This window comes from Lissotriton helveticus, chromosome 5_1 (genome assembly GCF_964261635.1).
Source record: "Lissotriton helveticus chromosome 5_1, aLisHel1.1, whole genome shotgun sequence".
NCBI classification, from domain to species: Eukaryota; Metazoa; Chordata; class Amphibia; order Caudata; family Salamandridae; genus Lissotriton; species Lissotriton helveticus.
This window is the reverse complement of record NC_136065.1, coordinates 721,876,130-721,903,106: the sequence shown is the minus strand read 5'-3', so window position 1 is coordinate 721,903,106 and position 26,977 is coordinate 721,876,130. Positions and strand designations below refer to the sequence as shown.

The 26,977-nt window shown below is 38.9% G+C and overlaps 1 protein-coding gene across 41 annotated transcripts in view; it reads right to left on the bottom strand.

Moving 5' to 3' along the window:
- Window positions 1-26,977, bottom strand: part of SORBS1 (sorbin and SH3 domain containing 1) — a 1,860,906-nt gene that overhangs the window by 165,032 nt on the left and 1,668,897 nt on the right. For all 41 annotated transcript variants that reach the window (XM_078643144.1, XM_078643174.1, XM_078643143.1 and 38 more), the window contains one exon: window positions 67-261. In XM_078643144.1, coding sequence (XP_078499270.1) covers window positions 67-261 — 195 coding nt within the window. The remainder of the gene's footprint in view (window positions 1-66; window positions 262-26,977) is intronic.

Below are 26,977 nucleotides of genomic sequence, written 5' to 3'. Positions count from 1 at the left end.
CTTCCAAAGTTGTTAAAATACAAAATTAGAAGGCGAAAACTAGAAATAAAAACACTAACAGGTTACCTGCGGTGAGGTTGACGCACTTCGGTTTGGGGAATATGTTGCTGGAAGGTCTGGATAGTCGACTGCGTTCTTCACACGTGGCCTTTTGATGACGTCGATGTATGTGGCGGGGAATATACCTTGCCGGTTTGTACCAGAAACCTTGCCTTCATACCAATTTTCATCCACTCGTCTGATTAATGTGATCCGCTCGCCCTGTGAGAAAAGATGTTAAAGCCAGAAGGCATGTGATGGTCAGTACGCGCATTTCACTTTGGCACCAATTGAACTGCAAAGTACTAAGCAGACTCTAAAGCCACAAGTCATGAAGATGCATCACACTGGAGAGGATAAGCAACTACATGTTATAAGTAGGAATGGAAAACAAGCAGGACGTCAACTGCTAGCGCAGCTTTATGTCATGGAAACATTCTAGGCTTCTGTGTGCTAGCTACATCAAGACAGAAAGGTGGCAGAGAAAAGCTTCTTGAAATGGCAATCCCAACACCCTCTGGAAATACGGAGACCAGGCAACCCGGATTTTCCCGGACAATCTAGATTTTCCGAGGACGGTTCCGGTGTCCCCACTTTTCATGTCCCGGTTTTTGGAACAAAGGTCAGGCTATTCTGAAGAGCAGACTAGAAAGGTATGCTCTCTTTTCACAGGGGCCTCTGCAGTCTCAAATAAATAAAGTACTACATCTGTTCCTGTCAGGCAGCACATGAGGAAACAAGCATGCTCCCAGCAGAGAGACAGACTGGGGATTAGAGCAGGGGCGCAAAGGGTGGAGGTCCTGCCAATAGCTCATATATATATATATTTTTTAACCAATGTGCCTGCGCATAGGAGGTCACGCAACATCGCCTTTAGTGAAGTGCAGCCTGTTTCATTAGTTCATTTTAGGTCATTTTCATGCCGACGCGTTTCAGGATAGAAATCCCTTCTTCATGGGCAGCAGGTAAGAGATTGAAAAAGCGCCCCACTTCATTTTGCACGTTTTTATTCACATGAGTATGCACGCCTCCAGAGGGCGTGATTAATTGCCTTCTGGGACATAGAGTCCCCGTGGTGCGCTTGCAGTGTTCCTTTTAGTAAGGTCTCTCAGCTTGCCTGCAATTTAAAGTTCATTAATCACCTTCGTAGGTAATGAGCCCAAGTCCACAGGCTTAGTTGGCACGGCGCTGTACTTTTCAAGTTTGTAATTGTACCAAACTGCAGTCTCGCAGGCTGGTTTTCTTTCTCCCCAGCCTGTGATGGTGCTCCTGCTCACGGCCGGCTGCCGTGAATAATCTTTTAACCAATGTGCCTTCTCTTACCTGCTGCCCATGAAGAAGGGATTTCTATCCTGAAACGCGTCGGCATGAAAATGACCTAAAATGAACTAATGAAACAGGCTGCACTTCACTAAAGGCGATGTTGCGTGACCTCCTATGCGCAGGCACATTGGTTAAGATATATATATATATATATATATATATATATATATATATTACGCTCCGTGGGGTTGTCCAAGTAGCGGGTTGCACTCGAGCCTGCGTGCGCCTTCCCAAAAAGCGTTTGTTGGTATGGGCAGTTGCGTGTTTGAAATAGGCCCGACGCGTTTCGGAAATTTATTTTCCTCATTAGGGGCCAGCAGTAAAGTGCACAACATCTACCATCTCCCTAGATGAAAACACACATTGTGCTTATGGGAGATGTAGTCCATATGTCCTGGATGGATGCACTTTGGAGCTTCGAAACGCGTCAGGCATATCCATTACGGAGCAGCATCTGCAAGCGGAACCCCGTCCTTACCTACACATCAATGAAGCTGCTGGTCGCGTGCTACTTAAAGGTGGACAACTTTTGCAGCGACAATATATATATATATATATATATATAAATATATATATATATATATATATATATATATATATATATATATATATATATATAAAACCAACCTTTCCACGTCCTCGATGATGCCGGGATTCTTGTGGTGGCGGTGCATCCCAGGGATCGAGGTTACCCTGTAATTATCCACCTTCCTCAGTACACTTCGGTACGCGATGCACTCAGAACAAAAAACATGTAAACCTTGAAGCTTGAAAGGCAGTTTTTATTCTTGCATCAAGCCAAAGCAAAAACCTAACTCGTTTCGGCAGCGAAACGCGTAGTGTTTTTGCTTTGGTTTGATGCAAGAATAAAAACTACCTTTCAAGCTTTAAGGATTACATGTTTTTGTTCGGAGTGCATCGCGTACCGAAGTGTCCTGAGGAAGGAAGATATATATATATATATATACATATCACTAAAAAAACATAGGTTTCAGGGACGTTATAGTTAGAAATTAGCATTTAAAAAACCAGAGAAATTCACTGAAAAAAACATAGGTTTCAGGGACTTTACAGCTAGTTGGACATTTCACTAGTACAAAACCATAGAAATTCGGCATTATAGTTAGTTGAGCTAACTATAACTAGCAGCACAAAAAGGAGCAGGTTTAACTGGTTTGAAAGTTCCGTCAAAATTCTATCCGCAGCTACCACAAGGAAACAAAATCGATCTATTTCAGGAAGCTGTCATCAAAGACATCTATAAAATTAAAGGATTGAAGTACAAAGACAATCTGACAAAAGAGGAAAGAATTGCTCTAAAAAATCTAACAGATGATAAGTCAATAACAATAAAAACAGCCGACAAAGGCGGAAATATTGTCATTCTAAATACAAAAGACTATGTAACAGAGGCACACTTACAACTGAATAACACAAAATACTACAGAAAATTGGAAACTAATCCAACTAAAATCTTCAAGGAAAAATTAGATCAAAAACTCAAAATCTGGAACAATCAGAATTTAATTGATCTTGATGAAATGAAATTCTTAAGCACCGAACATCCAAAGACAGCTACGATCTATTTTTTGCCTAAGGTGCACAAGAACCCACTAAGACCACCAGGAAGACCGATTGTGTCATCAAAGGAATCCCTAATGGAACCGGTGGCTAACTACATAGATTTCTTCCTGAATCCGTTTGTCACCAATCTGAGCTCATATCTTAGAGATACAACGGACCTCCTCAAACACCTGGAAGACCTACCTTGGCAACCTAATTTTCTATTGGTCACGATGGACGTTGTATCTTTGTATACAAACATTGACAATGATATCGGTCTAAATGCATGTGCATTTTTTTTTTGAAAGAACGTGACATCCAATTCAAGAATCACAATCAAATGTTGATAGACATGGTGGAAATGTGTCTAACACAGAATGTTTTTCTGTTTGGTGATGAAATTTATCAGCAGATCCATGGATGCGCCATGGGCTTTTCCTTCAGTCCCGCATATGCCTGCCTCACCATGGGGTGGTGGGAACAACAAGTAGCGTGGCATACAGACAATGATTTTTTTGTGGAAAAAATTGCTAAATGGACAAGATACATTGATGATCTTCTGATTATATGGGAAGGAACAACACAAGAATTCGAGAACTACTTTCAAATCCTCAATTCCTCGACCTCGAACTTGAGGTTCACATATAAGATCAGTAAAGACAAAGCACTTTTCCTTGACACAGAAATTTACATTCAAGACAACAAAGTAGAAACAACTCTCCACAGGAAAGAAACTGCAACAAATTCAATCTTACATTTTGACAGTTTTCATAAATCATCTGTGAAGGAAAATATACCTTACGGGGAATTCCTCAGACTAAGAAGAATATGTTCTGAGGAGAAAGAATGGATGACAAAAAGTGAGGCAATGTCCCAAAGATTCAAGAACAGAGGATATAACAAACACATCATAAGGAAAGGATGGCAAAGAGCCAATTTGAAGAAGCGTAAAGACGCCTTGACCACAAAGCGTGAAAGACAAAAAAACAACATGGGAGATATAAAAGTGGAGGACAGAAAAGTGAGACTAATCCTGGACTACACAAGGGAATCCAAACAGATTACAAATATCTTGAGAAAAAATTGGAAATTGCTACAGTTCGATCCAACTACTGGAAAAATAATGGGAAATCATCCCCTTATCACGTTTCGCAGAGCAAGAAACTTGAAAGATAGACTGATACAGAGCCATTATCAAGATCATACGAAAAAGAAAAAAGGAATTCAATGGCTCAAGACCAAGGGATTTATAAAATGCCAACACTGCAAAGTTTGCCAAATTGCAGTAAACAAAAAAGAAGTAATGTTACCGAACAAAAAAATGTGGCAGATAAGACAATTGATTGATTGCGTCAGTACACATGTCGTATATGTATTAGAATGCCCGTGCTCATTAAAATACATTGGAAGCACAAAAAATGAATTCAAGAAACGCATTCTAGAACACATAAGAGCGACTACAAATAAGGATCGAAGCAATGCAGTCGCTAAACATATGGAATTGGCACACAATAGCGACTGGAAACTCTTAAAGACATATGCACTGGAATGCATTCTACCACATGAGAGAGGCGGAGATCAGGAAAAAGAACTGAGACGCAGGGAATCAAGACAAATCCTGAATTTCCGAACAATGACCCCATGGGGTTTGAATCAGAGTGAAGAACTCTATGTCCATTTATAAATATTATGCCTTTTTTGAACTGACTGCAGGGTTTTTCTTTTTGGTGTGGGGGCGGTTTTGTGATTTTATTTTTGTCCCTTTGAACGAGAAATGAGAGTCTTATGGAAAATATTGTTAAATGGAACAATTACATTGCAGAAATAGATAAAATTGTTACGATCTGTGAGGAGCAATATAAATTAAGGTTACTAGATATGGCCATTTCCTTCTGGAAAGTAGACACGATATAATATTAATTGGAGAATTAATGCTCAAAATTGATTAGGATGTTAAATAACCGTATATGGGATAAATTGATCCAAAATGATTTGGGCGATGGCTAACCACCTGCAGATAACTTTGTTTAGCCCACTGGAGGGAATAAATGCTTTGGTTATGCGTTAAAAAGTTTTCTTTGGGTACCGATTATGGGTGGTTTCAAAATAACCTTATGTTTTAGGAGATAAAATATACCCATGTATATAAGAAAAATTGGGTACTGCCTGGATTGATTCAAGTTAGCCCACTGGAGGGCGCGAATGGAAAATATGCATTGTTTTGTGGACTCATATCGCTGTTTCGATAAATGTTGAAAACAGTTACAGACAGATAACTTTGAGCTTATCGGATTACTGAATGTAAAATAATCAATTATGGCCATAAGTGAACCTGATTAATTGATGAACCAGATTGTAACACACAAAAAAATGTAAAAATGGTAAAAACTACAATTCCCATCAAACTTCCTGTGTTTCACAGGAAGTGAGATCATCAGCATCAGAGGTGTGGCGCTTCCTTCGAAAATATAGAAGGAGTCGTTACTTTGTTTTGAATCTTACCGTGAACAAGCGACCGGTGGGTTGCGAAACGCGTTGGTTTCGTACTTGGAATGCTGTATTTTGACGAATAAAAAGAAACTGGGAAGGATACCTTTTGTGAGTGCGAACTTTTTTCCTTCGTGTAAGGGAGTTGGATAATATATATATATATATATATATAAAACCAACCTTTCCACGTCCTCGATGATGCCGGGATTCTTGTGGTGGCGGTGCATCCCAGGGATCGAGGTTACCCTGTAATTATCCACCTTCCTCAGTACACTTCGGTACGCGATGCACTCAGAGCAAAAAACATGTAAACCTTGAAGCTTGAAAGGCAGTTTTTATTCTTGCATCAAGCCAAAGCAAAAACCTAACTCGTTTCGGCAGCGAAACGCGTTGTGTTTTTGCTTTGGTTTGATGCAAGAATAAAAACTACCTTTCAAGCTTTAAGGATTACATGTTTTTGTTCGGAGTGCATCGCGTACCGAAGTGTCCTGAGGAAGGAAGATATATATATATATATACATATCACTAAAAAAACATAGGTTTCAGGGACGTTATAGTTAGAAATTAGCATTTAAAAAACCAGAGAAATTCACTGAAAAAAACATAGGTTTCAGGGACTTTACAGCTAGTTGGACATTTCACTAGTACAAAACCATAGAAATTCGGCATTATAGTTAGTTGAGCTAACTATAACTCGCGCACCCGCAATGCACTGCTGATGACGTCACATATTAGATCATTCATGACATTGTCAGTGACATCACAGATGACATCACTGATGAAATTTCAAATGACATCACTGATGACATCATCCAGTGAATGTGTTTCTATAAAGTTTAAATATGTTTTATATATATATATCTATATATATATATATATATATATATATATGCCAAGGTGATTTGAAGAATGAGTCGGTGTACAAGTGTCTGAATGGATGATTTGGTAGGTGCGTGACTGACTGTATAAGTGAGTAGTTAAACGTGTCTTAGTGAATGCATGGGTTAGTGACTAAACTATGTAAATGTCTGTATCAGTCTGTCAGTTGGTGTGTAAGTGGTTGCATGGGTTGGTGAGTAGCTAAACGAGTATCTATATGGGTTATTGATTGGTTGTCTGAGTATCTGTATGGGTGCCTGCGTGTCTGTATGGGTGGGTGGGGGGGGGTGTGACTCCATGCATGGATATGTGAGTGGGCGATTCACTGGGTGTGTGGGTTCAAGAGTGCATCTGTGAAGGGCTGTATGGGTGGGTGAGTGTGTGTATGGGTGTGTAGGTGAGTGAACGGATGTCTCAGTGGTAAATGTGTGAGTAACTACATATGTGAAAGGCAGTATATGTGAGTGTCAGAGTATATAAATGAACTATATGTGAGAGTGAGTGATTGTGAGAGTGGCTGTATGGATGAGTGTGTGGTAGTATCAGTGATTGTATAAGAGAGTAAGTATGTGTTAGTGTCTGTATAAATAAGTGAGATTTTTTTATACCTGTATAGGTGAGTGAATGGAAATGTGACTGATTTTTGGTATGACTGACTAGGTGTGTGAGTAACGCTACGCTATGAATGAGTGGTGGTGTGTGAGTGTCTGTATAGGTGTATTTGGGCATATGATAGTGCTGTACTGATGAGTGACCAAATGTATGAGTGACTGTATGGGTGAATGAGTGGATGTGTCTGTAGACCTAGAAGTCAGTGAGTGGGTATGTAGTAACTGGTATTGGTTGTGTTTATGGTTTCGAAAATGGTAGTCTGTATTTTATAGTAGGTGTATCAAAGGTTATATTAGGGTGTAAGGAGGTGTATCAGATTATCACATGGATGATGTCATCAGTGATGTCATTTGAGATGTTATCAGTGATGTCACTGCCCATGGCATGCATGATGTAATATGTGACGTCATCAGCAGTGCATTGCGGGAGCGCAAGTTATAGCTAGCTGAACTAACTTTAATGGCCGAATTTCGATTGTTTTGTACGAGTGAAATGTCCAACTAACTATAACGTCCCTGAAACCTATAGTTTTTTTCCAGGGAATTTCTAAGGTTTTTTAAATGCTAATTTCTAACTATAACGTGCCTGAAACCTATGTTTTTTTTCAGTGAATTTCAATGTTTTTTTAAAATGCTAATTTGTAACTATAACGTCCCTACGGTTTTTCAGTGAATTTCAAAGGTTTTTTTAATGAAAATTTCTAACTATAACATAGCAGACTCATTTTCACAGTGGTGGAGAAAGGTGAGCGTGGCCTCCAAACACCTTTTAGCAATCCCACTATGTGGGATTTATGGAGGTAACAGGAGAGGTAGTTAGCCCCCAACATCAACCTTGGGGGCAAATTACGCCTTTTATTACCCTAGTAAGTCCCACACACTAGATTGCTAACTTTTTATATCAGGTCCGCCCCCTCCCTGCACACCTGTGCAAACGGGCCCCCTGGTGCGTTGTAAATTGGGGGATTAAGTCCCCTTGAATCCTGAGGGTCCCTGGGGGCCAACTAACCCACCAGGAACCTCCATTAGGTGCCACAGAGCTGCGTTGCAGAGAGGTGTTCCGAGGCCACGCCCCTTTTTACACCACGCTGCAAACGCCGCTTCTGGCGCACCCCTGCTCAGAGGATGAAGTCCACTTGTGTCCTGAGGTCCTCAGGACACACGAGAACCTCATCGCCCCACCAGCAGTGCACCAGAAGAAGTGTTTGCAGAGTGGTGTAAAAAGGGGCAAGGCCTCGAACCACCTCTCTCCTCTCCTCACCTCTGTTTGCACACTTGTAATATCAGGCCCCACCCCCTCCCTGCACCACTGTGCAAACGCACCGCCCCTGGCGTGTTGTAAGTTGGGGGATTAAGTCTCCTTGAATCCTGAGGGTCCCTGCGGGCCAACTAGCCCACCATGAACCTCCTGTAAGCACTACAGAGCTGCGTTGCAGAGAGGTGTAAAAAGAGGCATGGCCTCGGACCAACTCTCTGCAATGCAGCTCTGTGGGGCTTACTGGAGGTACCTGGTGGGCTAGGTGGCCCCCAGGGACCCTCAGGATTCATATATATATATATATATATATATATATCCAATCAAAACAGGAACCCCATTGATAGAAATCCACAGGAAAGTAAATCAGCTCTTTTTGTTTAATCGGCAACTTTTGGCGCTTGAACTTTTACATAGTGTTTCCTGGGCCAGGGGGCATGCCAGCAAGTTGCTGATTAAACAAAAAGAGCTGATTTACTTTCCTGTGGCTTTTTATCAATGAGGTTCCTGTTTTGATTGGATTTAAACGGCCTACCCGGTCGTGAGCGGAAGCCCACTGCTGCTGCGGGTCCGTTGTGACACCACAACGGTGTTGGAACTCGGGAAGGATTGCAAGCTGGTGCTTTGCAGGGAGTGGCCTGTTTGAAGCTCAAATCGGCATTTAAAAAGCAAGACAGGTGCCCGCTCAGACTTCGCTTCAACTCACTGGGGACTTATTGTGTTTTAATTTGTAAGAAATGACAGCGCACCCACTGGGGATTATAACTTGGCACTACATGTTCCAGAAGGCCAGTGTGTGGGCCACGCCCTCCAAGGCAGGTACGAACGAGATAAAGTGCGCAATGAACTGTGCTTACACTTCTTCTGATAACCTTCGCCATTGAGGAAGGGATTTCAATATTCCGAAACGCGTTTGGTGCTTGAACTTTTATAAAGTGTTTCCTGGGCCAGGGGGCCTGCCAGCAAGTTGCCGATTAACCTCTTGGCTGCTTGAGTTCTTTTTCTGCTGTGCTGGACCACAATAGAAACGGGTGTGGTCATGACGAGCTCAGCTCGTCATAAGCACACGAGCACTGTGCTGCATGACGAGCTGAGCTCGTCATGAGCATGGATGGGGTTAAACAAAAAGAGCTGATTTACTTTCCTGTGGCTTTCTATCAATGGGCTTCCTGTTTTGATTGGATTTAAACGGCCTACCCGGTCGTGAGCGGAAGCCCACTGCGGCTGCGGGTCCTTTCTGACACCACGTCGGTGTTGGAACTCGGGAAGGATTGCAAGCTGGTGCTTTGCAGGGAGTGGCCTGCTTGAAGCTCAAATCGGCATCTAAAAAGCAAGACAGGTGCCCGCTCAGACTTCGCTTCAACCCACTGGGGACTTTTTTTGTTTTAATTTGTTAGAAATGACAGCGCACCCACTGGGGATTATAACTTGGAACTACATGTTCCAGAAGGCCAGTGTGTGGGCCACGCCCACCAAGGCAGGTACGAACGAGATAAAGTGCGCAATGAACTGTGCTTACATTTCTTCTGATAACCTTTGCCATTGAGGAAGGGATTGGATGCCTGGTTTCACCCCGGAGATACCCAGAAAGGGACCATCTCACAGGGAAAACCAGGACGGGTTCCCCAGCGGTCTACAGCGCCAGGACACTCGGGTAGAGTAACAGTGCGCTTTACAAGAATCCCACATTTACATTTACATTTCAATATCCCGAAATGCGTTTGGCGTTTGAACTTTTATAAAGTGTTTCTGCCAGCAAGTTGCTAATTAAACAAAAAAGAGCTGATTTACTTTCCTGTGGCTTTCTATCAATGGGGTTCCTGTTTTGATTGGAGACATATATATATATATTTACCTGAACATTTTGCATGGAATGGTATTTCACCGCAATGATGCATTATGGGAATAAGATGCTGGCAATTCCTCTATGACTAAGGCTATGCAGCTGAAACGCGTCAGAGACTATTTTGCATGTTGCCGCCCACAAGCATAATAAATGTTCTTTACAACGCTACCGGTGCCTCTGCCCTGTTCTTCAGTGTGTTGGTGCTAAGTTGCGGGATACTTCGTTCCCGTATTCTGCCGAGGCTGTCAACTTGTTTGGGAATATATATATATATATATATATATATATATATATATATATATGTATATATGTATATATATATATATATATATATATATATATTACCTACTGGCGGTCGCCAGTAGGTATATATAGTTAGGATTTTTTCTCTATGGGATTTTTGAAAATTCTATGTCTAATAACTTTGCCGTTTGTGGACGGAATTGGTTGAAATTTTCAGGAAAATGGAACATTTTGTTTCTGAGCAGCCACTGGAAATTTGGGGGGAGTTGGTCCAGGGGGGGCCGAGAAAAAAGGGGGGTCCCAAAACGTGTTTTTAACATTGAGTTTTCCATAGGGCGGTTAGCCTCACTTTTAGCCCGAACGGCTGAATGGATTTGCACGAAACTTGGCAAAATTGTAGGGACTGGTAGCCCGATGTGCCTTTTGTAGGTCTCAATATATGTGCTGCAGTGGATTTTGAGAAAATAACGTTCAAAAAAAGATATATATCTGTAAGCGCGGACCAGGCAGCGCCCCGGTACGCGTACTTGACGCGTAACGGAACTTCGCGTAGCGAAGTTGATTGGCTCTCCGGTGTCTGTCAACATTCTAAACAGTCCGGAGCGGCCGCCATCTTGTCTCTCGGTAGGATCGAGAGACAAGAGGAGGTCAAAAGCGAAGGGGCAAATGACCTTAAGGGGGCATAGTAGATACTCCCTGACCCCCTAGGTTTGATGTGGAGGCTTTAAAGGGGCCCCGCGGGGCAAAAAAAAATAAAAAAAATTTTGTTTTTTTTTCGTGGTTAGCGCCCGGTACGCGAACCGGGAAGCGTACTGGGGAGCGTATCACAATAAAAAATGAATGATAGACTTTTCAAATGCTGTATGTTATTTAATTGTTGGTTTTGTTGATTTTTTTTTTTTTTTTTAAACTTTTTTTATTGTGTTTCATAATTTATTAAACTTTCTAACATTTCATTGTCAGAAATTTCATAATCATGGAATATAGATTGTAGTCTCTGAGGTTGTAAAATGTCCTCATTTGCAAGGAGGTTATCTACTGCTTGCACACATTGCAGTAGTTCTTGGTCCCATGTTTCATCCATAAATTCAATCTCATTTGGATCAATGATTTCTGTGTTGGACTCTGGAAGGACAATTTCAAATGAAATGTTTTGTTCACTTTCCATTTTTCCTGAAATTTGCATAAAAAAATATATATTAGTAGAGGTAGGGCACTGTTGGGATTAATTTTAGATAGGCAGTTTTTATCAGAGAATTTATCTTTGGGCAGTGTATAGTATCAGAGTGGAAGTAGGAATATAAAAAAGTGTATCTAAATTTATAAGTACTACAGAGGGATAGTATATAACTAACAGAAAAAGTTTGCCATATTAACTTAAAGTGCACAATATACTTCAGTTTTAAAAATAACAACTTACCTTTAAAAAGAAGTTGAAGTTATTAATGAAAATCCAAATGAAATGTACACCAGGAAGTAGTAGTCAAAATGGCTGTGTTTCCTTCTCTTCCTTTATATATATTCGGGTACATAACCAATCAAATGTCAGGTAAAAAAAGTAGAAAATGAAAGTAACATTTTAATTGGTTGTCAATTCCAACACTTCAGATGTGTTTTGTGAAGTAATTTACCTCACGGTATTTAGAGAGGACTACAGGCTAAATGGCTAAATGGAATTCCAATCAAATTTGTGAAAATGGTAGGGATTGGTATGTAGTATGAGCTATTCTATATTTGGTGAAATTGTCTCCAGTGGCTTTTCTGTGAACTACTTTCCCACCTTTTTTGATGGTGCGCTTCCCAGGAAGCGACCCGGTACGCGAACCGGTGAGCGCCCTGGTACGCGAACCATAAGCGTAACGGGAGTCCACCATTTTGTGTTTCGGTCGAATTATGATACAAGATGGAGGGCAAATAATGTTCAGAATGGGTAGAAGGGGGCACGGTAGACTTATCTTGACCCCCTAGGTTTTCTGAGGGTGGCTGAGGAGGCTTATATGTGCGAAAAAAAAAACATTTTTTGAGTCCACCATTTTGTGTTTCGGTCGAATTATGATACAAGATGGAGGGCAAATAATGTTCAGAATGGGTAGAAGGGGGCACGGTAGACTTATCTTGACCCCCTAGGTTTTCTGAGGGTGGCTGAGGAGGCTTATATGTGCGAAAAAAAAACATTTTTTTAAAAAAATTTCGCGAGGTTAGCTCCCGGTACGCGTACCGGGTAGCGCACCAGGGAGTGTACTTTGTTGAAAATTAGTGAAAAAAGTTAGAGTAAAATAATAATTGTGAGTAATTAGATGTAGGGTAGCTCTGAGAAGAGCTTTTGGGTTTATAGTACATTTTGGTACTTATAAGTAGGTACCAATGCACATTTTTAAATTCAGAGTGAAAACTCTGTTGCCCTCATCTGAGAAGTGAACTCCATCTCCTCTGTAGATATCTTGCATGTAATAACGCAAGTTATTGTTGTACAGGGAGCCCATTCCATGGTCTCTCATGTAAGCTGAAACAGATTTGTTTACATGCTTCCTCGACTTCTCAATTTGTGGACAAAATTGGTTTGACCACCTCCATTTCTGTCTTTGGCATATATTTGAATATACCAAGGCAGTCTGAGGAAAAAGTGCCATCAATTGCTCAAAGGTGTCCTTTAAAAGCATTTCCAGACCTACACCAGTCAAAGTGCCCAAGTCATTACCTCCACAGTGCACAATTAACAGGTCAGGTTTTGGCAAATGCATAAAGGTTTTCACCAATGGTATCAATTGGTGACATTTTAATCCTCTGTGGCCAAACCACTTAATTTCCACATCTTGTAAATTGAGGTTAGGTAAATTCCTGCTTTCAACGTACCTTTGAGCCCAGTGAATATAACTATGACCAACAATCCAGACAGAAAACATGGTGAGAGAAGGTTCTCCTGCAGTCAGATGAAGTGTGGCAATGAAATGGCAGTTGAAAAAATGTGAGTTTGAAATGAAAAAAACTGTGGAGTTTCTGTGTTCATGAAGTAGTAACAGTGATTGGTGGATTTTAATTGATGAAAACAGAAAGTTAGGGTGTACAGATGTGTTGTTTGAAAGATGTATTTTGAGTGGTCAATAAAAAAACATTAAATGAAAGAAAGCACTGGATATGCAGGTGCACTGAGAGTTCAGAGTTCAATTGCAACATTGTTGTGTGAATTTGCAAACACCAGAGTTTCTCCAAGAGGTGGTTGCTATGGAAAATAGGCAGAAAGGGCAGAGGGGGAAGGGTTTTCATTTGAAAAAAAGTGAGGGAAGAGTTTTGATTGGGTGACATGAGAAATATGTGTGAAGAATTACACCATTTCTGTGCTTTTGATAGCTGCAGACTCTGGAGTGCATACCTTTTGCTCTGCTGAAGACAAATTGGTGTGTTTCTTAGACTGTTTTGAAACTCAAAGTATTTGCTAAGGTGAGAAAATATTTCTTTACTTTCGATAGAGAATAGTGTGCTTTAAGGAGAAAATTATGATTTATGTGGCGCAATTTGCTAGTAAATATGCTCTCACATGTGCATGGAAATTTTTAATTTTGAATGTTTTTGTTATATAGCCATGTTAAAAGTGACGCAACCATGCTGGAAAGCCAATCAAAAAATGCTTTCATGTGTTTTAATGACATTTTAAGTCATTTTCTGATGTGCAGTGTTTAGAAATTATGATTTGAAAATCGTTTTTGTGGAAAAGGAATTGTTTTTAAATTCATGACAAGGATATAATGGTGTATGGTTATTTATAAGGCAATTGACTGTCCTTGATGTTATTTTTCTCATTTTAGTGTAAGGCCTTTCTCTGTGGCGCAAATTGCTTGTAAATATGCTCTTACATGTGCATGAAAATTTTAATTATCAATGTTTGTGTTACATAGCCATGATAAAAGTGAACCAACCATGCAGGAAAGCCAATAAAAAAACGCTTTCATGTGTTTCAATGACATTTTAAGTCATTTTCTCATGTGCAGTTTTTTGAAATTATGATCTGAAAATCGTTTTTGGGAAAAAGGAATTGTTTTTAAATTCATGAGAAGGACATAATGGTGTATGGTTCTTTATAAGGCAATTGACTGTCCCTGATGTTATTTTTCCCATTTTAATGTCAGACCTTTCTTTGTGGCGCAAATTGCTTGTAAATATGCTCCCACCTGTACATTGAAAATTTTGATTTTGAATGTTTATGTTACATAGCCATGTTAAAAGTGACCCTACCATGCAGGAAAGCCAATCAAAATATGCTTTTATGTGTCTTAAGGACAATTTAAGTAATTTTCCCATGTGTAGTGTTTTGAAGTTATGATTTGAAAATCGTTTTTGAGGTAAAGGAATGTTGTTAAAATTTATGTTCGCCATATGCCCCCAAATTTCTTTTTCAGGGTTGCAGCAGGGTGTTCTTGAGACACCCCTGCACTTTTGGAATAAATTCCTAATTTGTGATGAGCAAATTGTTAATCGCAAATTGCACCTTCATTTATATGAGCCTCCTAGCCCATGGAAATGAATGGGTAATTTGCAATTAGCAATTTTCTCATCGCAAATTTGGAATGGTAAAGAATCGCTATTTATTCCTTAAAATTCGCTTTTTTGGAAATGCAAAATAGTTATATGATACATATGGCGGTTGATGTCTAACAAGATAAGAAGCTTATGGATACATTTATGATGACTGGTGCAATGAAGTAGAAATCACTTACTTCATTGGTAGGCCTTTACAATAAATTATCTCCTCTGTATTCTTCATCAAGCATAACTTTAATCTGCAATCCTGAGTAGGCCTCACCTTAAACAAACCTCTGGATAGGCCACATCTTATTGTCATCCTGATTTAATCATTTATAATTCTAGGGACAGATTTATGATAGGTGTATACCTCTTTTGTGCCACTTAGAAAACATTGTCCATGGGGAAATGACTTAAAATGTCATTAAGACACATGAATGTTTTTTTTTAAAACGTTTGCAATTTTTTTGGGTCACTTTCAACATGGCTATGTGTCTGAAACAGTCAAAATCTAAATTTGCAATGCACTGGTGGGAGCATATTTACAAGGAATGTGCTTCATGGGGAAAGGTCTTATAATGTAATATGGGAAAAATGACATTAGAGATACTGAAATGCCTTATAGAGAAGCATACACCATTATGTCCTTGTCATAAATTTGCAAACCATTACTTTTCCCCAAAAACGATTTTCAAATTATATTTAGAAAACAGTGCACATGTGGAAATTACTTAAAATGTCAATAATTCAAAATTTGTGATTCCTTAAATGCAATGTATCAAAAAAAAATATGTAAAAAATGATATTAAGGATTTGGAAACTACCACCAACTTGTAGTTTGTGGTAATTTGCGAATTCTTTTCAAAAAGCATTTTTTTTTTTTAAAAAAAAAGGTCCCATATGACGCCCATACATGCCATTAGGGCATGTAGGTGTGCCATGTGCTCCCAAATTTCTTTTTCAGGGGTGCAGCAGGGTGTTCTTGAGATACCCCTGCACGCTTGAAAAAAATCCTATTTTGTGATGAGCTAATTGCTAATCACAACTTGCAACATTAATTCCTATGAGCCTCCTAGCCTATGGAAATGAATGGGTAATTTGCAATTAGCAATTTGCTCATTGCAAATTAGGAATAGTAAAGAATCGCTATTTATTCCTTAAAATTTGCTATTTATAATATGTAAAATATTTTGATGATACATATGGCAGTTCATCTGTAACAAGATAAGAAGCTTAGGGATAGATTTATGATGAGTGGCGCATCCCCAGGGATGTGACAGTTATCCTGCGCCACTGTTCCGCCACCCATGGTGTGCTGCATTTAAAATGCGGCGCAGCATGGGGCAAAAAAGGCACAGATGCGTGACGCATCTGTGCTGTAAAGGTGGCGCATTGCTGGAGTTGTATCGTAAGTGCGATGCAGCTCCAGCAAGGATCAGGGGTGCCCCATCTATACAATGCTGCGTCAAGACCTATGCCAGCTTCAAGCAGGCGCAGGGTTTTGAAGCAGCTTTCTCCTATCTGATTGTAAATGCGGCACACCATGGGTGGTAAAGCAGTGGTGCACATTAACTGGTGCATGCCTGGGGATGTGCCATTTAATATAAATCTGCACTTTAACATTTGAGTATGTGCAGGGGACACAGAGTCGTTGAGGCTTATCCAAGGTTAAGAACAGATGAGTCCTGTTCAGTGAAAAATTAGACATAGGCTTCACCTGCTCAGCATCGCTGGACATGGCTAAATAATAGCTGCAAAATGTTACTCTTGTTAAATAATTTTACTATTATAATCTGTGAGATTTGTCTCTTACTCTGCAACATCTCATTGTTGTTGTCTTTCTTTAAAGATAAAGACAACCTCAACATGAGCGACAATCTGCAATCAGTTGATTTTGACCTCATCATTGAACTTGTAATTGAAACATCAGTGGATGTTGATCCATTGGATTATTTAAATCCTGAGGATGAAGAAGAGCGTGATGAGGATGCAGATTTGTCCGAATTATATGATATAGGATGGGAAGCTGACCTGCTTGAGCCTTTGGAATTATAAACATTTATTTTTAAAATTTATAATCAATAAAAAGTAAAAAGGTAAACCGTTTAATTTAAAAATAAAGACACCTTCAAAAACAGGTTATGTGTAGTGTCTTCAATAAAATATTAAAATATGCTCATAAAATTAGATCAGATTCACATATAAAATAGCATAGGTAACATAAATATAAATCTCATTTCTTTTCTGCTATTTCTGTATTGTAAATTTGCAAGGACTAAAAAATCTTCTATTTAAAATGTCAAGTAGTGTGTTATGTTTTTGATCACTATTACTGATTTACTGTTTGATAATAATGTTTAATAACATTTTTATTATATTTTTCCTCAGATTCAACTATGCCTACAAAAATAAGAGAGATGAAGGCTGCAAAACGTCAAAGACAGCAGGAGAAAAAAAAAATGCAGCAGTCCTCTAACAAAAAGATTTCTCAAGCGATGAAGAAAGCACCGGGTAAGAGCTCTAAATATTTCATAAGAAATATTTCCAATAAAAAAAATATTAGTACAGAAAATGTTTCAATCCATAACAACACAAGTAAATCAAATGGAAAGAAAAGGACAAATGAAAATGTTACTGCTAGAGCAAGAGATAAATCTGTGCATGATAGTAGAAGGAAACAACAGTTTACGGAGATTCGTAAACGAATGTTCCGTAACAGGATAATTGGCAATTTGTTAAAAAATATTAAGAAAGGTCAACAGAAATTAGTTTTTTATAGGAGAAAAAAAAAAGTTGAGAAAGTTATTGATCAGGCTTTTGAAATTAAACGTAAGTTATTTATTTTGATAATCAATAGAATTAGGAAGCTAAACAAGGCAATTTTTGATTTCAAAAGAAATAGTAGATGGAAGAGAATAGTTAATCGTAGTAATTTTTGTGAAGTTTTTTCTGGAGAATGGATACATAGTTCAAGCTGTGAGGCATTTTTTAATGAAGAGAGTTATTTCCAGGATAATGATTTGGTGCATGCAGTTGACATCAGTGGTCGTGCTTATGAAGTGAAAGATGGTTGTCCAGTTGAAAAAGAAAAACTTGTGACAACAGAGGCAGAAGAGTTGTTAGGTAATGAGGTTTTAGGAAGACGTGCTAAGGGTCCTGTGTACACCTGGAAGTGTAGTAGTATTTGCAGTGTGCGACAGGATTCCATCAATTTGCTTTGTGATTTTGTACGGTCATTTAACAAGAAAAGTTTGAAGCAGAAAATGAGGTTGTTGCAAGAATTAGATCCTTGCAGAGTGAGAGAAGTGACAGGTTTGCATGGTCATTCACTGGCTTGTCTTTCCAGGAGAGTATGCCAGAGTGTTTTTCATCATTTCAGGATGCTAGCAGTGCATCATAACAAAGTGAGGAAGTTAGTTAGACTGTTGTATTATGCTAAGAGTCCAGCAATTATGCTGAAACAATTATGCGCTGCTCTTTTGCATGGTTCTGAAATAGATGTGAGGAATATATGTGAAGAAATTGAGTTTTGTTACTTTGGAAGTAAAGAGGAGAATGTTGAAATTGAGCAAGAAATAGAGGGTCATTTGGAAGATACTGTACATGTTTCCAGTACAGATAATTTCCAGAGGGAAATTGCGACGTTTGACATGAAATCAAGTGAGAGGCCTAATTTCACTTGTGTGTGTTGTCGACGCACTTATTATAAGAATCAGACTAAGTTAGTGGATTTATATGCAAAAAGTGAAAGGGAAAATAATAGTGAATGGAAGGATTTTGCAACATACTTGATGGTAGAAAATTGTTTTTATTTGGGATTGGATCAACGTGTGTGTACTTATTGTTGTAACAAATTAAAACAAAACCAGATGCCTGCTAGAGCAGTTCATAATAATCTGGAATTGGTTGAGATTCCTTCTGAATTGAAGGATTTAAATACTTATGAATCTATTTTGATTCAAAGTATCCATCCCTTTCAGGCTATTGTAAGAATGGAGCCAAAGACAGGGAAATTGCCTCCATCAGATTTACAGAGAGGATTAAAGGGAAGAGTTGTTTATTTGCCTCTAGATTTGAAGAAAAACATTAACACAATTGGAGTAGAAAAAGTGGAAGAGGAACCTCTGGTTATCTTAGTTAATGGGGTTCCGACAAAGAATAAGAAAATATGGCAAGATTTAGTAGATGTTAGGAAAGTTAAAAAGGCAACATTGTATTTGAAAAAAAATAATAAATACTATAAGAATGTATATGTTGCAGAAGAGGAAGTAAGTGAGGAAGAGGATAGCGATTTGTGTGCTGGTCAAATTGAGAAAGTAGAACCCTCTACTAGTGAGGAAATATATGAACATTATAGTGTTCATCCTTTGCATTCAAAGGAAGTCATGGGGAATGCTATTGAGTTGTTTCAAATGAAACAAGCCAAAGGGAGTCCCATTAGTGTTTGGGAGGAAAGTTTGGAAGCTCGGTGTTTCCCACAGCTTTTTCCAACAGGTCAGGGAGGAAGATATGATGAGCGACCTCATCAAATTCCTGCTTCTGAATACCGGACTTTGCGATTGTATGCAGGAGATGCTAGGTTTCGACAATGCATTCCTTATTTGTTTCATCTCCTGTTTGAAAGCGATCTGTCTGGACTGTCATATGCAGTGAACCACATCTTGAAAAGTGGTATACACATGCAAAACATTTCGGCAAGTGATTTTATGGATAAAGTGAATGTCCAAGATAGTATTTTGGATTCTCACCTGATTAATCTCATGGCGTGTCAGCGTGGTACTAATGAGTACTGGTACCGTCGTCATGGTGATTTAAAATGTATGCTGAGGAACTTAGGTACTCCCACATGGTTCCTCACTCTGAGCTGTGCCGAGTATGGCTGGGAAGACTTACTTGAATTTCTACGAGAGGCAAATGCTAACGTAGAAAACATCGAATTCAAGACACCCGGAGAACTGTGCTCTTTGGATCCAGTCAATGTATGTAGGTACTTCAATCATAGATTTGAAGCTATGATGTCTTTCATCATGAATAAGAAGAATCCACCTCTTGGAGAGGTGTTGGATTTCTTCTGGAGAAAGGAGTACCAAGCAAGAGGTGCTCCTCATATACATATGTTGCTGTGGATCAAGGATGCACCTAAATTTGGAACGGATCCAGAAGACTCAGTGATGAGTTTCATCCAACAGTATTCTACGTGTGCTGTTCCAAACGCAAAGGAGAAGAAAAGCCTAAGAGAAAAAGTTCTGCGTTTCCAAAGCCATCGATGTGGAAAGTACTGCCGTCGTAAATTCCGAAAGAAAGACAAGTTCTACACCAAATGTCGTTTCGGCTTTCCACGACCGGTGATTTCTAAAGGAAGAGTAAACAGTTTGATGTCTTCGCTGCGACATAATGTGATGAAGAAATCACCTAAAAACACTTACAATTTGAAGAGGAACGAAGAGTCCAAGTACATCAACGACTACAACCCGGTGATTTTGTCCATGTGGAATGCTAACATGGATATACAGTTTGTGGCTGATAACTGTATGGCTGTGGCTCGGTATGTGACGTCTTACATCACCAAAAAAGAGAAGACAGAATTGAAGGATATGTGGGAGGACATTTCCCATGAAAAGAGCCTCAGCAAGAAGTTGTACAGTTTCAGTCTGAAGATGTTGTCGCATCGAGAAATCGGAGCGTACGAATGTTCTGACCGGTTGTCTTCAGCAAGTCTCTATGCCAAGTCCAGGAGTATCGTTTGGGCGAGTCTTGGTCTTGCTGCAACGCGTAATCGAGTTCTCAAACCTGTGCGGGAAATTGAGTATTTGGCGGAAAAGGAGCCAAACAGTACCGACATTTTGAAGACAAACATGTTGGATACATATTATCCAAATCGAAGCAGTCACCTAGAGAATGTTTGTCTGTATGAGGTTCTGCAAAATTACATGTTCAAGAGGAACATCAAAGAAGATACTGAGAAAGGAGTGTATGCTGTAATAGGAAGTGAGGGATGTCTGGTCAAGCAAAGAAAATGCCACTTGATAAACCATCGAAAATTGAGTGGCGAATCTCCTGAAAAAAAGGAGTTTTTCTATTTAGCACTTTTGCAACTTTTCAAGCCTTGGCGTGCAGAAGAGGAACTGCTTGGAGATTTCCTCTGTTATGAAGACTCTTTCAATGCCGCCAAGGAGACCATAGAATGTCCTGCTTTTCCCAAATATGTAGAAATGTTGAATGCGGAAATTGAGCAGGAAGCAACGATTGCAGCCGAGATTGCCAGAGACAGTTCTCAGGACAGTCAGAGTTCTGCTTCATTGAGTCAGGATCCACTAGGAGGACCTCTTATTGAAAATGAAGCTGCCACTGCTATGAATGAGGTGGAAAGAGCCATGGCACATGCTCAAGAGGATGCGGTTAACTTAGAAGAGTTGGAAAGGCAACTCAACGTTGAGCAGAGGAAAATATATGACGAAGTTACCATGCAAATTGATCATGGATTAAGTCATGATAAGAAAGAGTGCTCATGTACGTCATTGAAGCCTGTCCGACTGTACGTGAGTGGAGAAGCGGGAACTGGAAAAAGTTTCCTCATTAAAGCAATTTCATGCTATTTGCAGGAAAGGACAGAGTCATCGCTGTCTTGTGTTGTCACTGCTCCAACTGGACTGGCAGCACATAATATTAAAGGGATTACTTTACATCGTTTACTGATGCTGCCAGTGGAGCATGACAACAAATTAGAATATCACAAGCTATCTGGAGATGCTTGTTTTGAAGTTTCAAGAATCTTGAGGAAAATGAAACTTCTTATCATTGACGAAGTAAGCATGGTTTCCAATGTCATGCTTGCCTTTGTGCATTTGAGGATGCAAGAAGTTCTCAAAACAGAGTATGATGTGTTATTTGGTGGCAAACACATCATTGTTTTCGGAGATCTTCTGCAGCTGACACCAGTGAAAGGGCAACCTGTGTTCAAAATACTCACGCATGAAGATACCAGGAAGTGCCTAGGCAGCATTGGCAACGTCAATATATGGTTAAACTTCAATTATGCTGAACTGCATGAAAATATGCGTCAGGCAAAGGATGAAGTTTACAAGACTATTCTACAAGATGTTAGAATTGGAAAAGTGACCGAGCATGGGAAAGAAGCTTTACATGCACGATTACTGTCAAATTTATATCTAGAACAAGATGTTGTGCCTGAGAATATTTTTCAGAAAATTACTGATAAGAAATCTGGAATATGTTTGATGCCAACTCTTGCAGAATGTGCCAAATTTAACAACAAAATGTTGCATTTAGAAAAGCAAGAGATTGTGAAAGTGGAAGCTATTGATAGAGTAGAGCATATGGGATCAACAATTATTTTGTCTGAGAATCTGAAATCAAAATTGGATTCATTAGAGAAGACTATATCTAAAACTGCAGGTTTTGAAAAGACTCTGAATGTGTGCTTGAACTGCCGTATAATTTTAAGAAGGAATTTACATGTTGAAAGAGGTCTGGTAAATGGATCAATGGGTAATGTTGTTGATTTTGTGAAATACAGAAATAGAGATGGAATTGAATTTTTAAAAATTAAATTTGATGGCATTGAGGAAGTACAGCTAATTGCTCGTTGTTCTGCTAGATTTTTGCTTGTAAAAGACTTATATGTTCGCCGTAAGCAGTTCCCTGTTTGCTTGGCATATGCGGTGACAATTCATAAATCGCAAGGTTTAAGTGTAGACACTGCATTGGTGAATATTGGCAGTTCTGTGTTCAAGGAGGGTATGGCATATGTGGCATTGTCACGAGTTAGAACTTTATCGGGATTGTACTTGATTGAGTGTGATGTCAGAAACATTTGTGCAGATCTAGATTGTGTTAAGGAATACAATAGGTTAAGAAGAGAGTATGCGCCACATTTGCCTCAGTTTCCTTTGTTTGAGAAACGTCTGGTAGGCCGGAAACGAAGAAATGAGAACAATACTGGGGAGGTTGTAGCAAAAAGACAAAAAGTGAATGAACCTAAAATTACAAGCAGAAACAAAGAGGATTCTGTTGAAGATGTTGTTGGTTTTCAGTTTGAAAACAGTTCTGGTGTCAACTGCTATGCTAATGTAGTAATTAATGTTTTGTTTTCTCTAAAAAATGTAAAAGAAGAGATTGTGGTCAATTCTGATCAAAGATTTTGCAGTTTGTTGAATTCTGTGTTAGAGAAATGTAGCACAGATAGAACAAAAATAGAAAGTGTGTCTGAAATTCGAAATCTGTTAGACAGATGTTCAGGGCAAACACAATTCTCTCAAAATATTCAGCAAGATTGTCAGGAGTTTTTAATGTATATGCTTGATGTATTACATGCTGAAGGTGTAGATGTAGATCAGCTGTTTGGGCTTTCTTATCAATGGCAGCATGACTGCGAGAACTGTATGGTATCAAGTACTACTAGTGTAGACTCAGAAAGATTTATATATTTAACTTTGCCAGACAGTAAATCAGTCTCCTTTAATAAGCTAGTAAAAGCTGCTAATCACAGCATGGAGTGTAGCCAATGTAAATCTGAAATGATGTCCACATTATTTATACGAACATATGGCCAGTACGTCATTTTAATGTTCCAACGATGTAGGCCTGATGGAACAAAATTGACAACTTTAATAAAAAATTTTGTAGCTTCGCAGTTGTCAATATCAGGAAGGACTTTTGTAACTACAGCAATTATATATCATGACGGCCCTTCAATATCATCAGGACATTACACAGCTTATTTAAAGTCTAGAAATGGCTGGTCATTCTGCAATGATTCTGTTTTAATTTTCAAAAAAAAATTGCTGTATGACCTTAAAAACTCTTACCTGGTGTTTTTAAAACCAAAATTTTAGGAAAATAATCTCGGGATATGATCTGTGGAATTTCAAGAAGTTCTAATGGCTCCTACACAATTTGGCCTTGAGGATAAGTGTAGTTCAGAGACATAACTTCTAATCAAAGGATTGGACATCATGGAGATGTATGTGCACTTTAAATGAGTTTAGAAAAACTGTTTCTTTTCATAAGCTAATTGAAGCAGCCAATCAAAACATGGAGTAGAGGGAATGTAAGTCTGCAATGCTGTCTACTGTTTTACATTGCTTTGTGATTAAAAGTGATGTAGAGAATTAAATAATTGTAGTACTCATAGAGGTAGTGTAAGTCTGCTTCATATTAAGCAGTATCAGTGTCATAGGAAATGTAGAACATGACTGACCAAGAAGGGGAAGATATTACTATTCCAGGATTGTGAAAATGATCTTCAACATTTTAATTCTGAAAGTTGCGGAAATGCCAAATGATGGGATTGGCTTACAAGAAATCCAAGAGTTATAAATATCTCTGACTAGATTTGGCCTTGTGGAAAATAGTGGTAGAGAGCAAGAAGTCATTTATTGGATGTAACGTGTTTTTAAAAACGATGGAGGTTTTCTTTCAGAAAGTGGCGGGCTGAAAGTAATAACAGCACAAAAGAGTGTAAGCTGTTCATAGGACATCCTTGGACGTCATGGAAAGTAAGTTAACTTTAAGGAGTTCTGAATTTTATTTTCTGATGTTGTATGGGTTTTTTAAACACAATCATTTTGATTGTGTTTTTTTTTCCCCGCTGTTACATGATGAATACCTTCAAGTCACTGTTTTTAGTGAATTTTGATACATTCTGAGAACAGCAAAAATAAACCATTTAACATGTATAATTAATTCTGTACTGTTTGCATTTATGATGTATATGTAGAACTGTGTAGGAGGCATGGAGAAGGTGAGTTTTCTGTAAGTGTTAAATTTATTGTATGCAGTGCTGCACTTCTACGTATTCTTTCATATGCTGGACTACATCTGCACAATGAGATACCTAAGCAAAGGAAACACAAGTGATGTGATTGTGAAATGAGCAAAATAAATTGCACATATTTCAATTACATCACCTGAGTTTCCTATCATTACGAATCACATTGTGCAGATCAAGTTTAGGTCTGTCCAGGGAAACATAGGAGGTTTCTACTTTGTTGAAGAGTGCAGTGGACATGACTCACTTCATTAGTAGACTTTCACAGATATTATCTCCTCTGTACACTTCAACAAGTGTAAATCTCATCTTGAACTCTGAGTAGGCCTCACCTCAAACAAATCTCTGGATAGGAGACATGTTATTGGCATACTGAAGCGACACTTTTCTGAAACAAGAGCAATGCAAAAGATGCACCATGTTTTAAGATAGGCCTCACTTCATCTGCATCAAGATACTGTTAGTTTAAAATGTATATCTTTAGCATTGTGTAGAGGACCTGGAGAAGCAGAAGCTTCTGTCAGTGTCAAAGTTGTTGAAAAACTATTTGTCCTTCAATATTTTCCCTTGTCTTTTGTAATTTTTAAATACATATTTTAATTTTTTTCAAATGTTGGTTCTCTCTTTCACAGATTGAAAGTATAGAAATAAAATGTGATTAATTTAACGGCAATTACAAGGTAAATAGTTGTACTCTTTTCGTTACATTTCTATCACATTCACCTACTATTAGATCCACTGCTTCACTTCTTTAATCCTCAGTTTCCTGCCTTTGCTACTTTCCTCATTCCTTTCTCTATTACCTATTTACTCAACTCCTTCCACTCTTTTTCTCAGTCCCTCTGTTCTCATAGTTCCTCAGTCTTGTTCACTCACTCCATCTCTATTACTCTTAGTGTCTGTGAATTACTTTCCCAACTTTTTTTTTTTTGGGACCGCTTCCTGGGAAGTTGCCCGGTTCGCAAACCAGCAGCGTTATGGCAGTCCACCATTTTGTGTTTCGTTCGAATTACGATACAAGATGGAGGGCAAATAATGTTCAGAATAGGTAGAAGGGGGCACGGTAGATGTATCTTGACCCCCTTGGTTTTCTGAGGGTGGCTGAGGAGGACCATAGTTCTTCACTCTTGTTCACTCTCTCTGTTTCTATTAATGTCACTGTTTATGACTGATCAAAAAAATGTTTTTTAAAAAAGAACAGTAACTATAAGGGAAGGAAATAGACAGTTATGTTAAAAGAAAGACAGCTATAGGGAGTAAACTAACGATACTGTTACCTACAATCCACTGCTGTTGATGTTACTGACCATGTCATGAATGATGTAATATGTGACATCATCAACAGTGGATTGTAGGTAACAGTATCCTTAGTTTACTCCCTAGAGCTGTCTTTCTTTTAACATAACTGTGTATTTCCTTCCTTTATAGTTACTGTTCTTTTTTAAAAAATATTTTTTTGGTTAGCTTCCGGTACGCGTACCGGGTAGCGCTCCGGGAGCGAACTAAGAGAAATACAGGTTGGCAGAGTTCCAAATATTCTACCAATTTTTTTATAATGGGGAGTTAGTTCTGAAAAGAACTTTTTTTTTTATTTTTTGTTGTTTTATATTTTTTTTAGTATTTTTTGAACATTTTTTTACTTTTTTTGTATTTTCTGAACGTTTTTAAAATTTTTTTGGTTTTTTTGGGGGGGGGGGGGAAACAAAAACGATCCATTATAAAGGGCTCAACAGGAGCAAAAAAAAAAAAAAGAATTTATTTTTTGGTGCGTCTTGTGCAAACATTAATATGATTTTGAATTGCTCGCAAAATCAAAGTGATGCTACTTTCTCTGTAGCAGATGAAAGCGCCACATTCCACGCACACTTGTTTTACGTGCCCAAACAACATTTGGATGTTTGCAATCACCTCCCTCGCCTCTGGTCCCGACACCTCTGGAACCACCGATCTTCTTGCCATTTGGAGGGGATTTTGTTGTTGGTCACGTAGCTGGGCAGCACTATAATTATTTGGGTGCCACCTACTCATATGCCGATGCATAGTATGATTGCCATAACTATATTTTTTATCAGTGCCCCTTGACAATCTGTCACCGCATATGCGGCAAAACACGTAACGAGCATTCACTTTCTTTTGCCCCTTAGGAATTCTGTAGAATTGCCAGATATAATTCTCCTGTCGATTGTACCTCCTGGGCTCCTCTGGCAAAAACTCATGCTCTTCCTCCTCTTCCTCCTCTTCCTGTTCTTCCTCTTCTTGCAGAATTACTTCTGCAGGTGGTCCTCTCTTTCTTGGATTTGGTGGAGGTGGTGGGCTAGCACCAGCTGAAGCTACTAATGAAGCCATCACAAAGTCTCAATAAAGGGTCTTTCTCTCACCAAGATGAAAGTCAGAGTGATGAAAGAAGGAGGGGTTTTCAT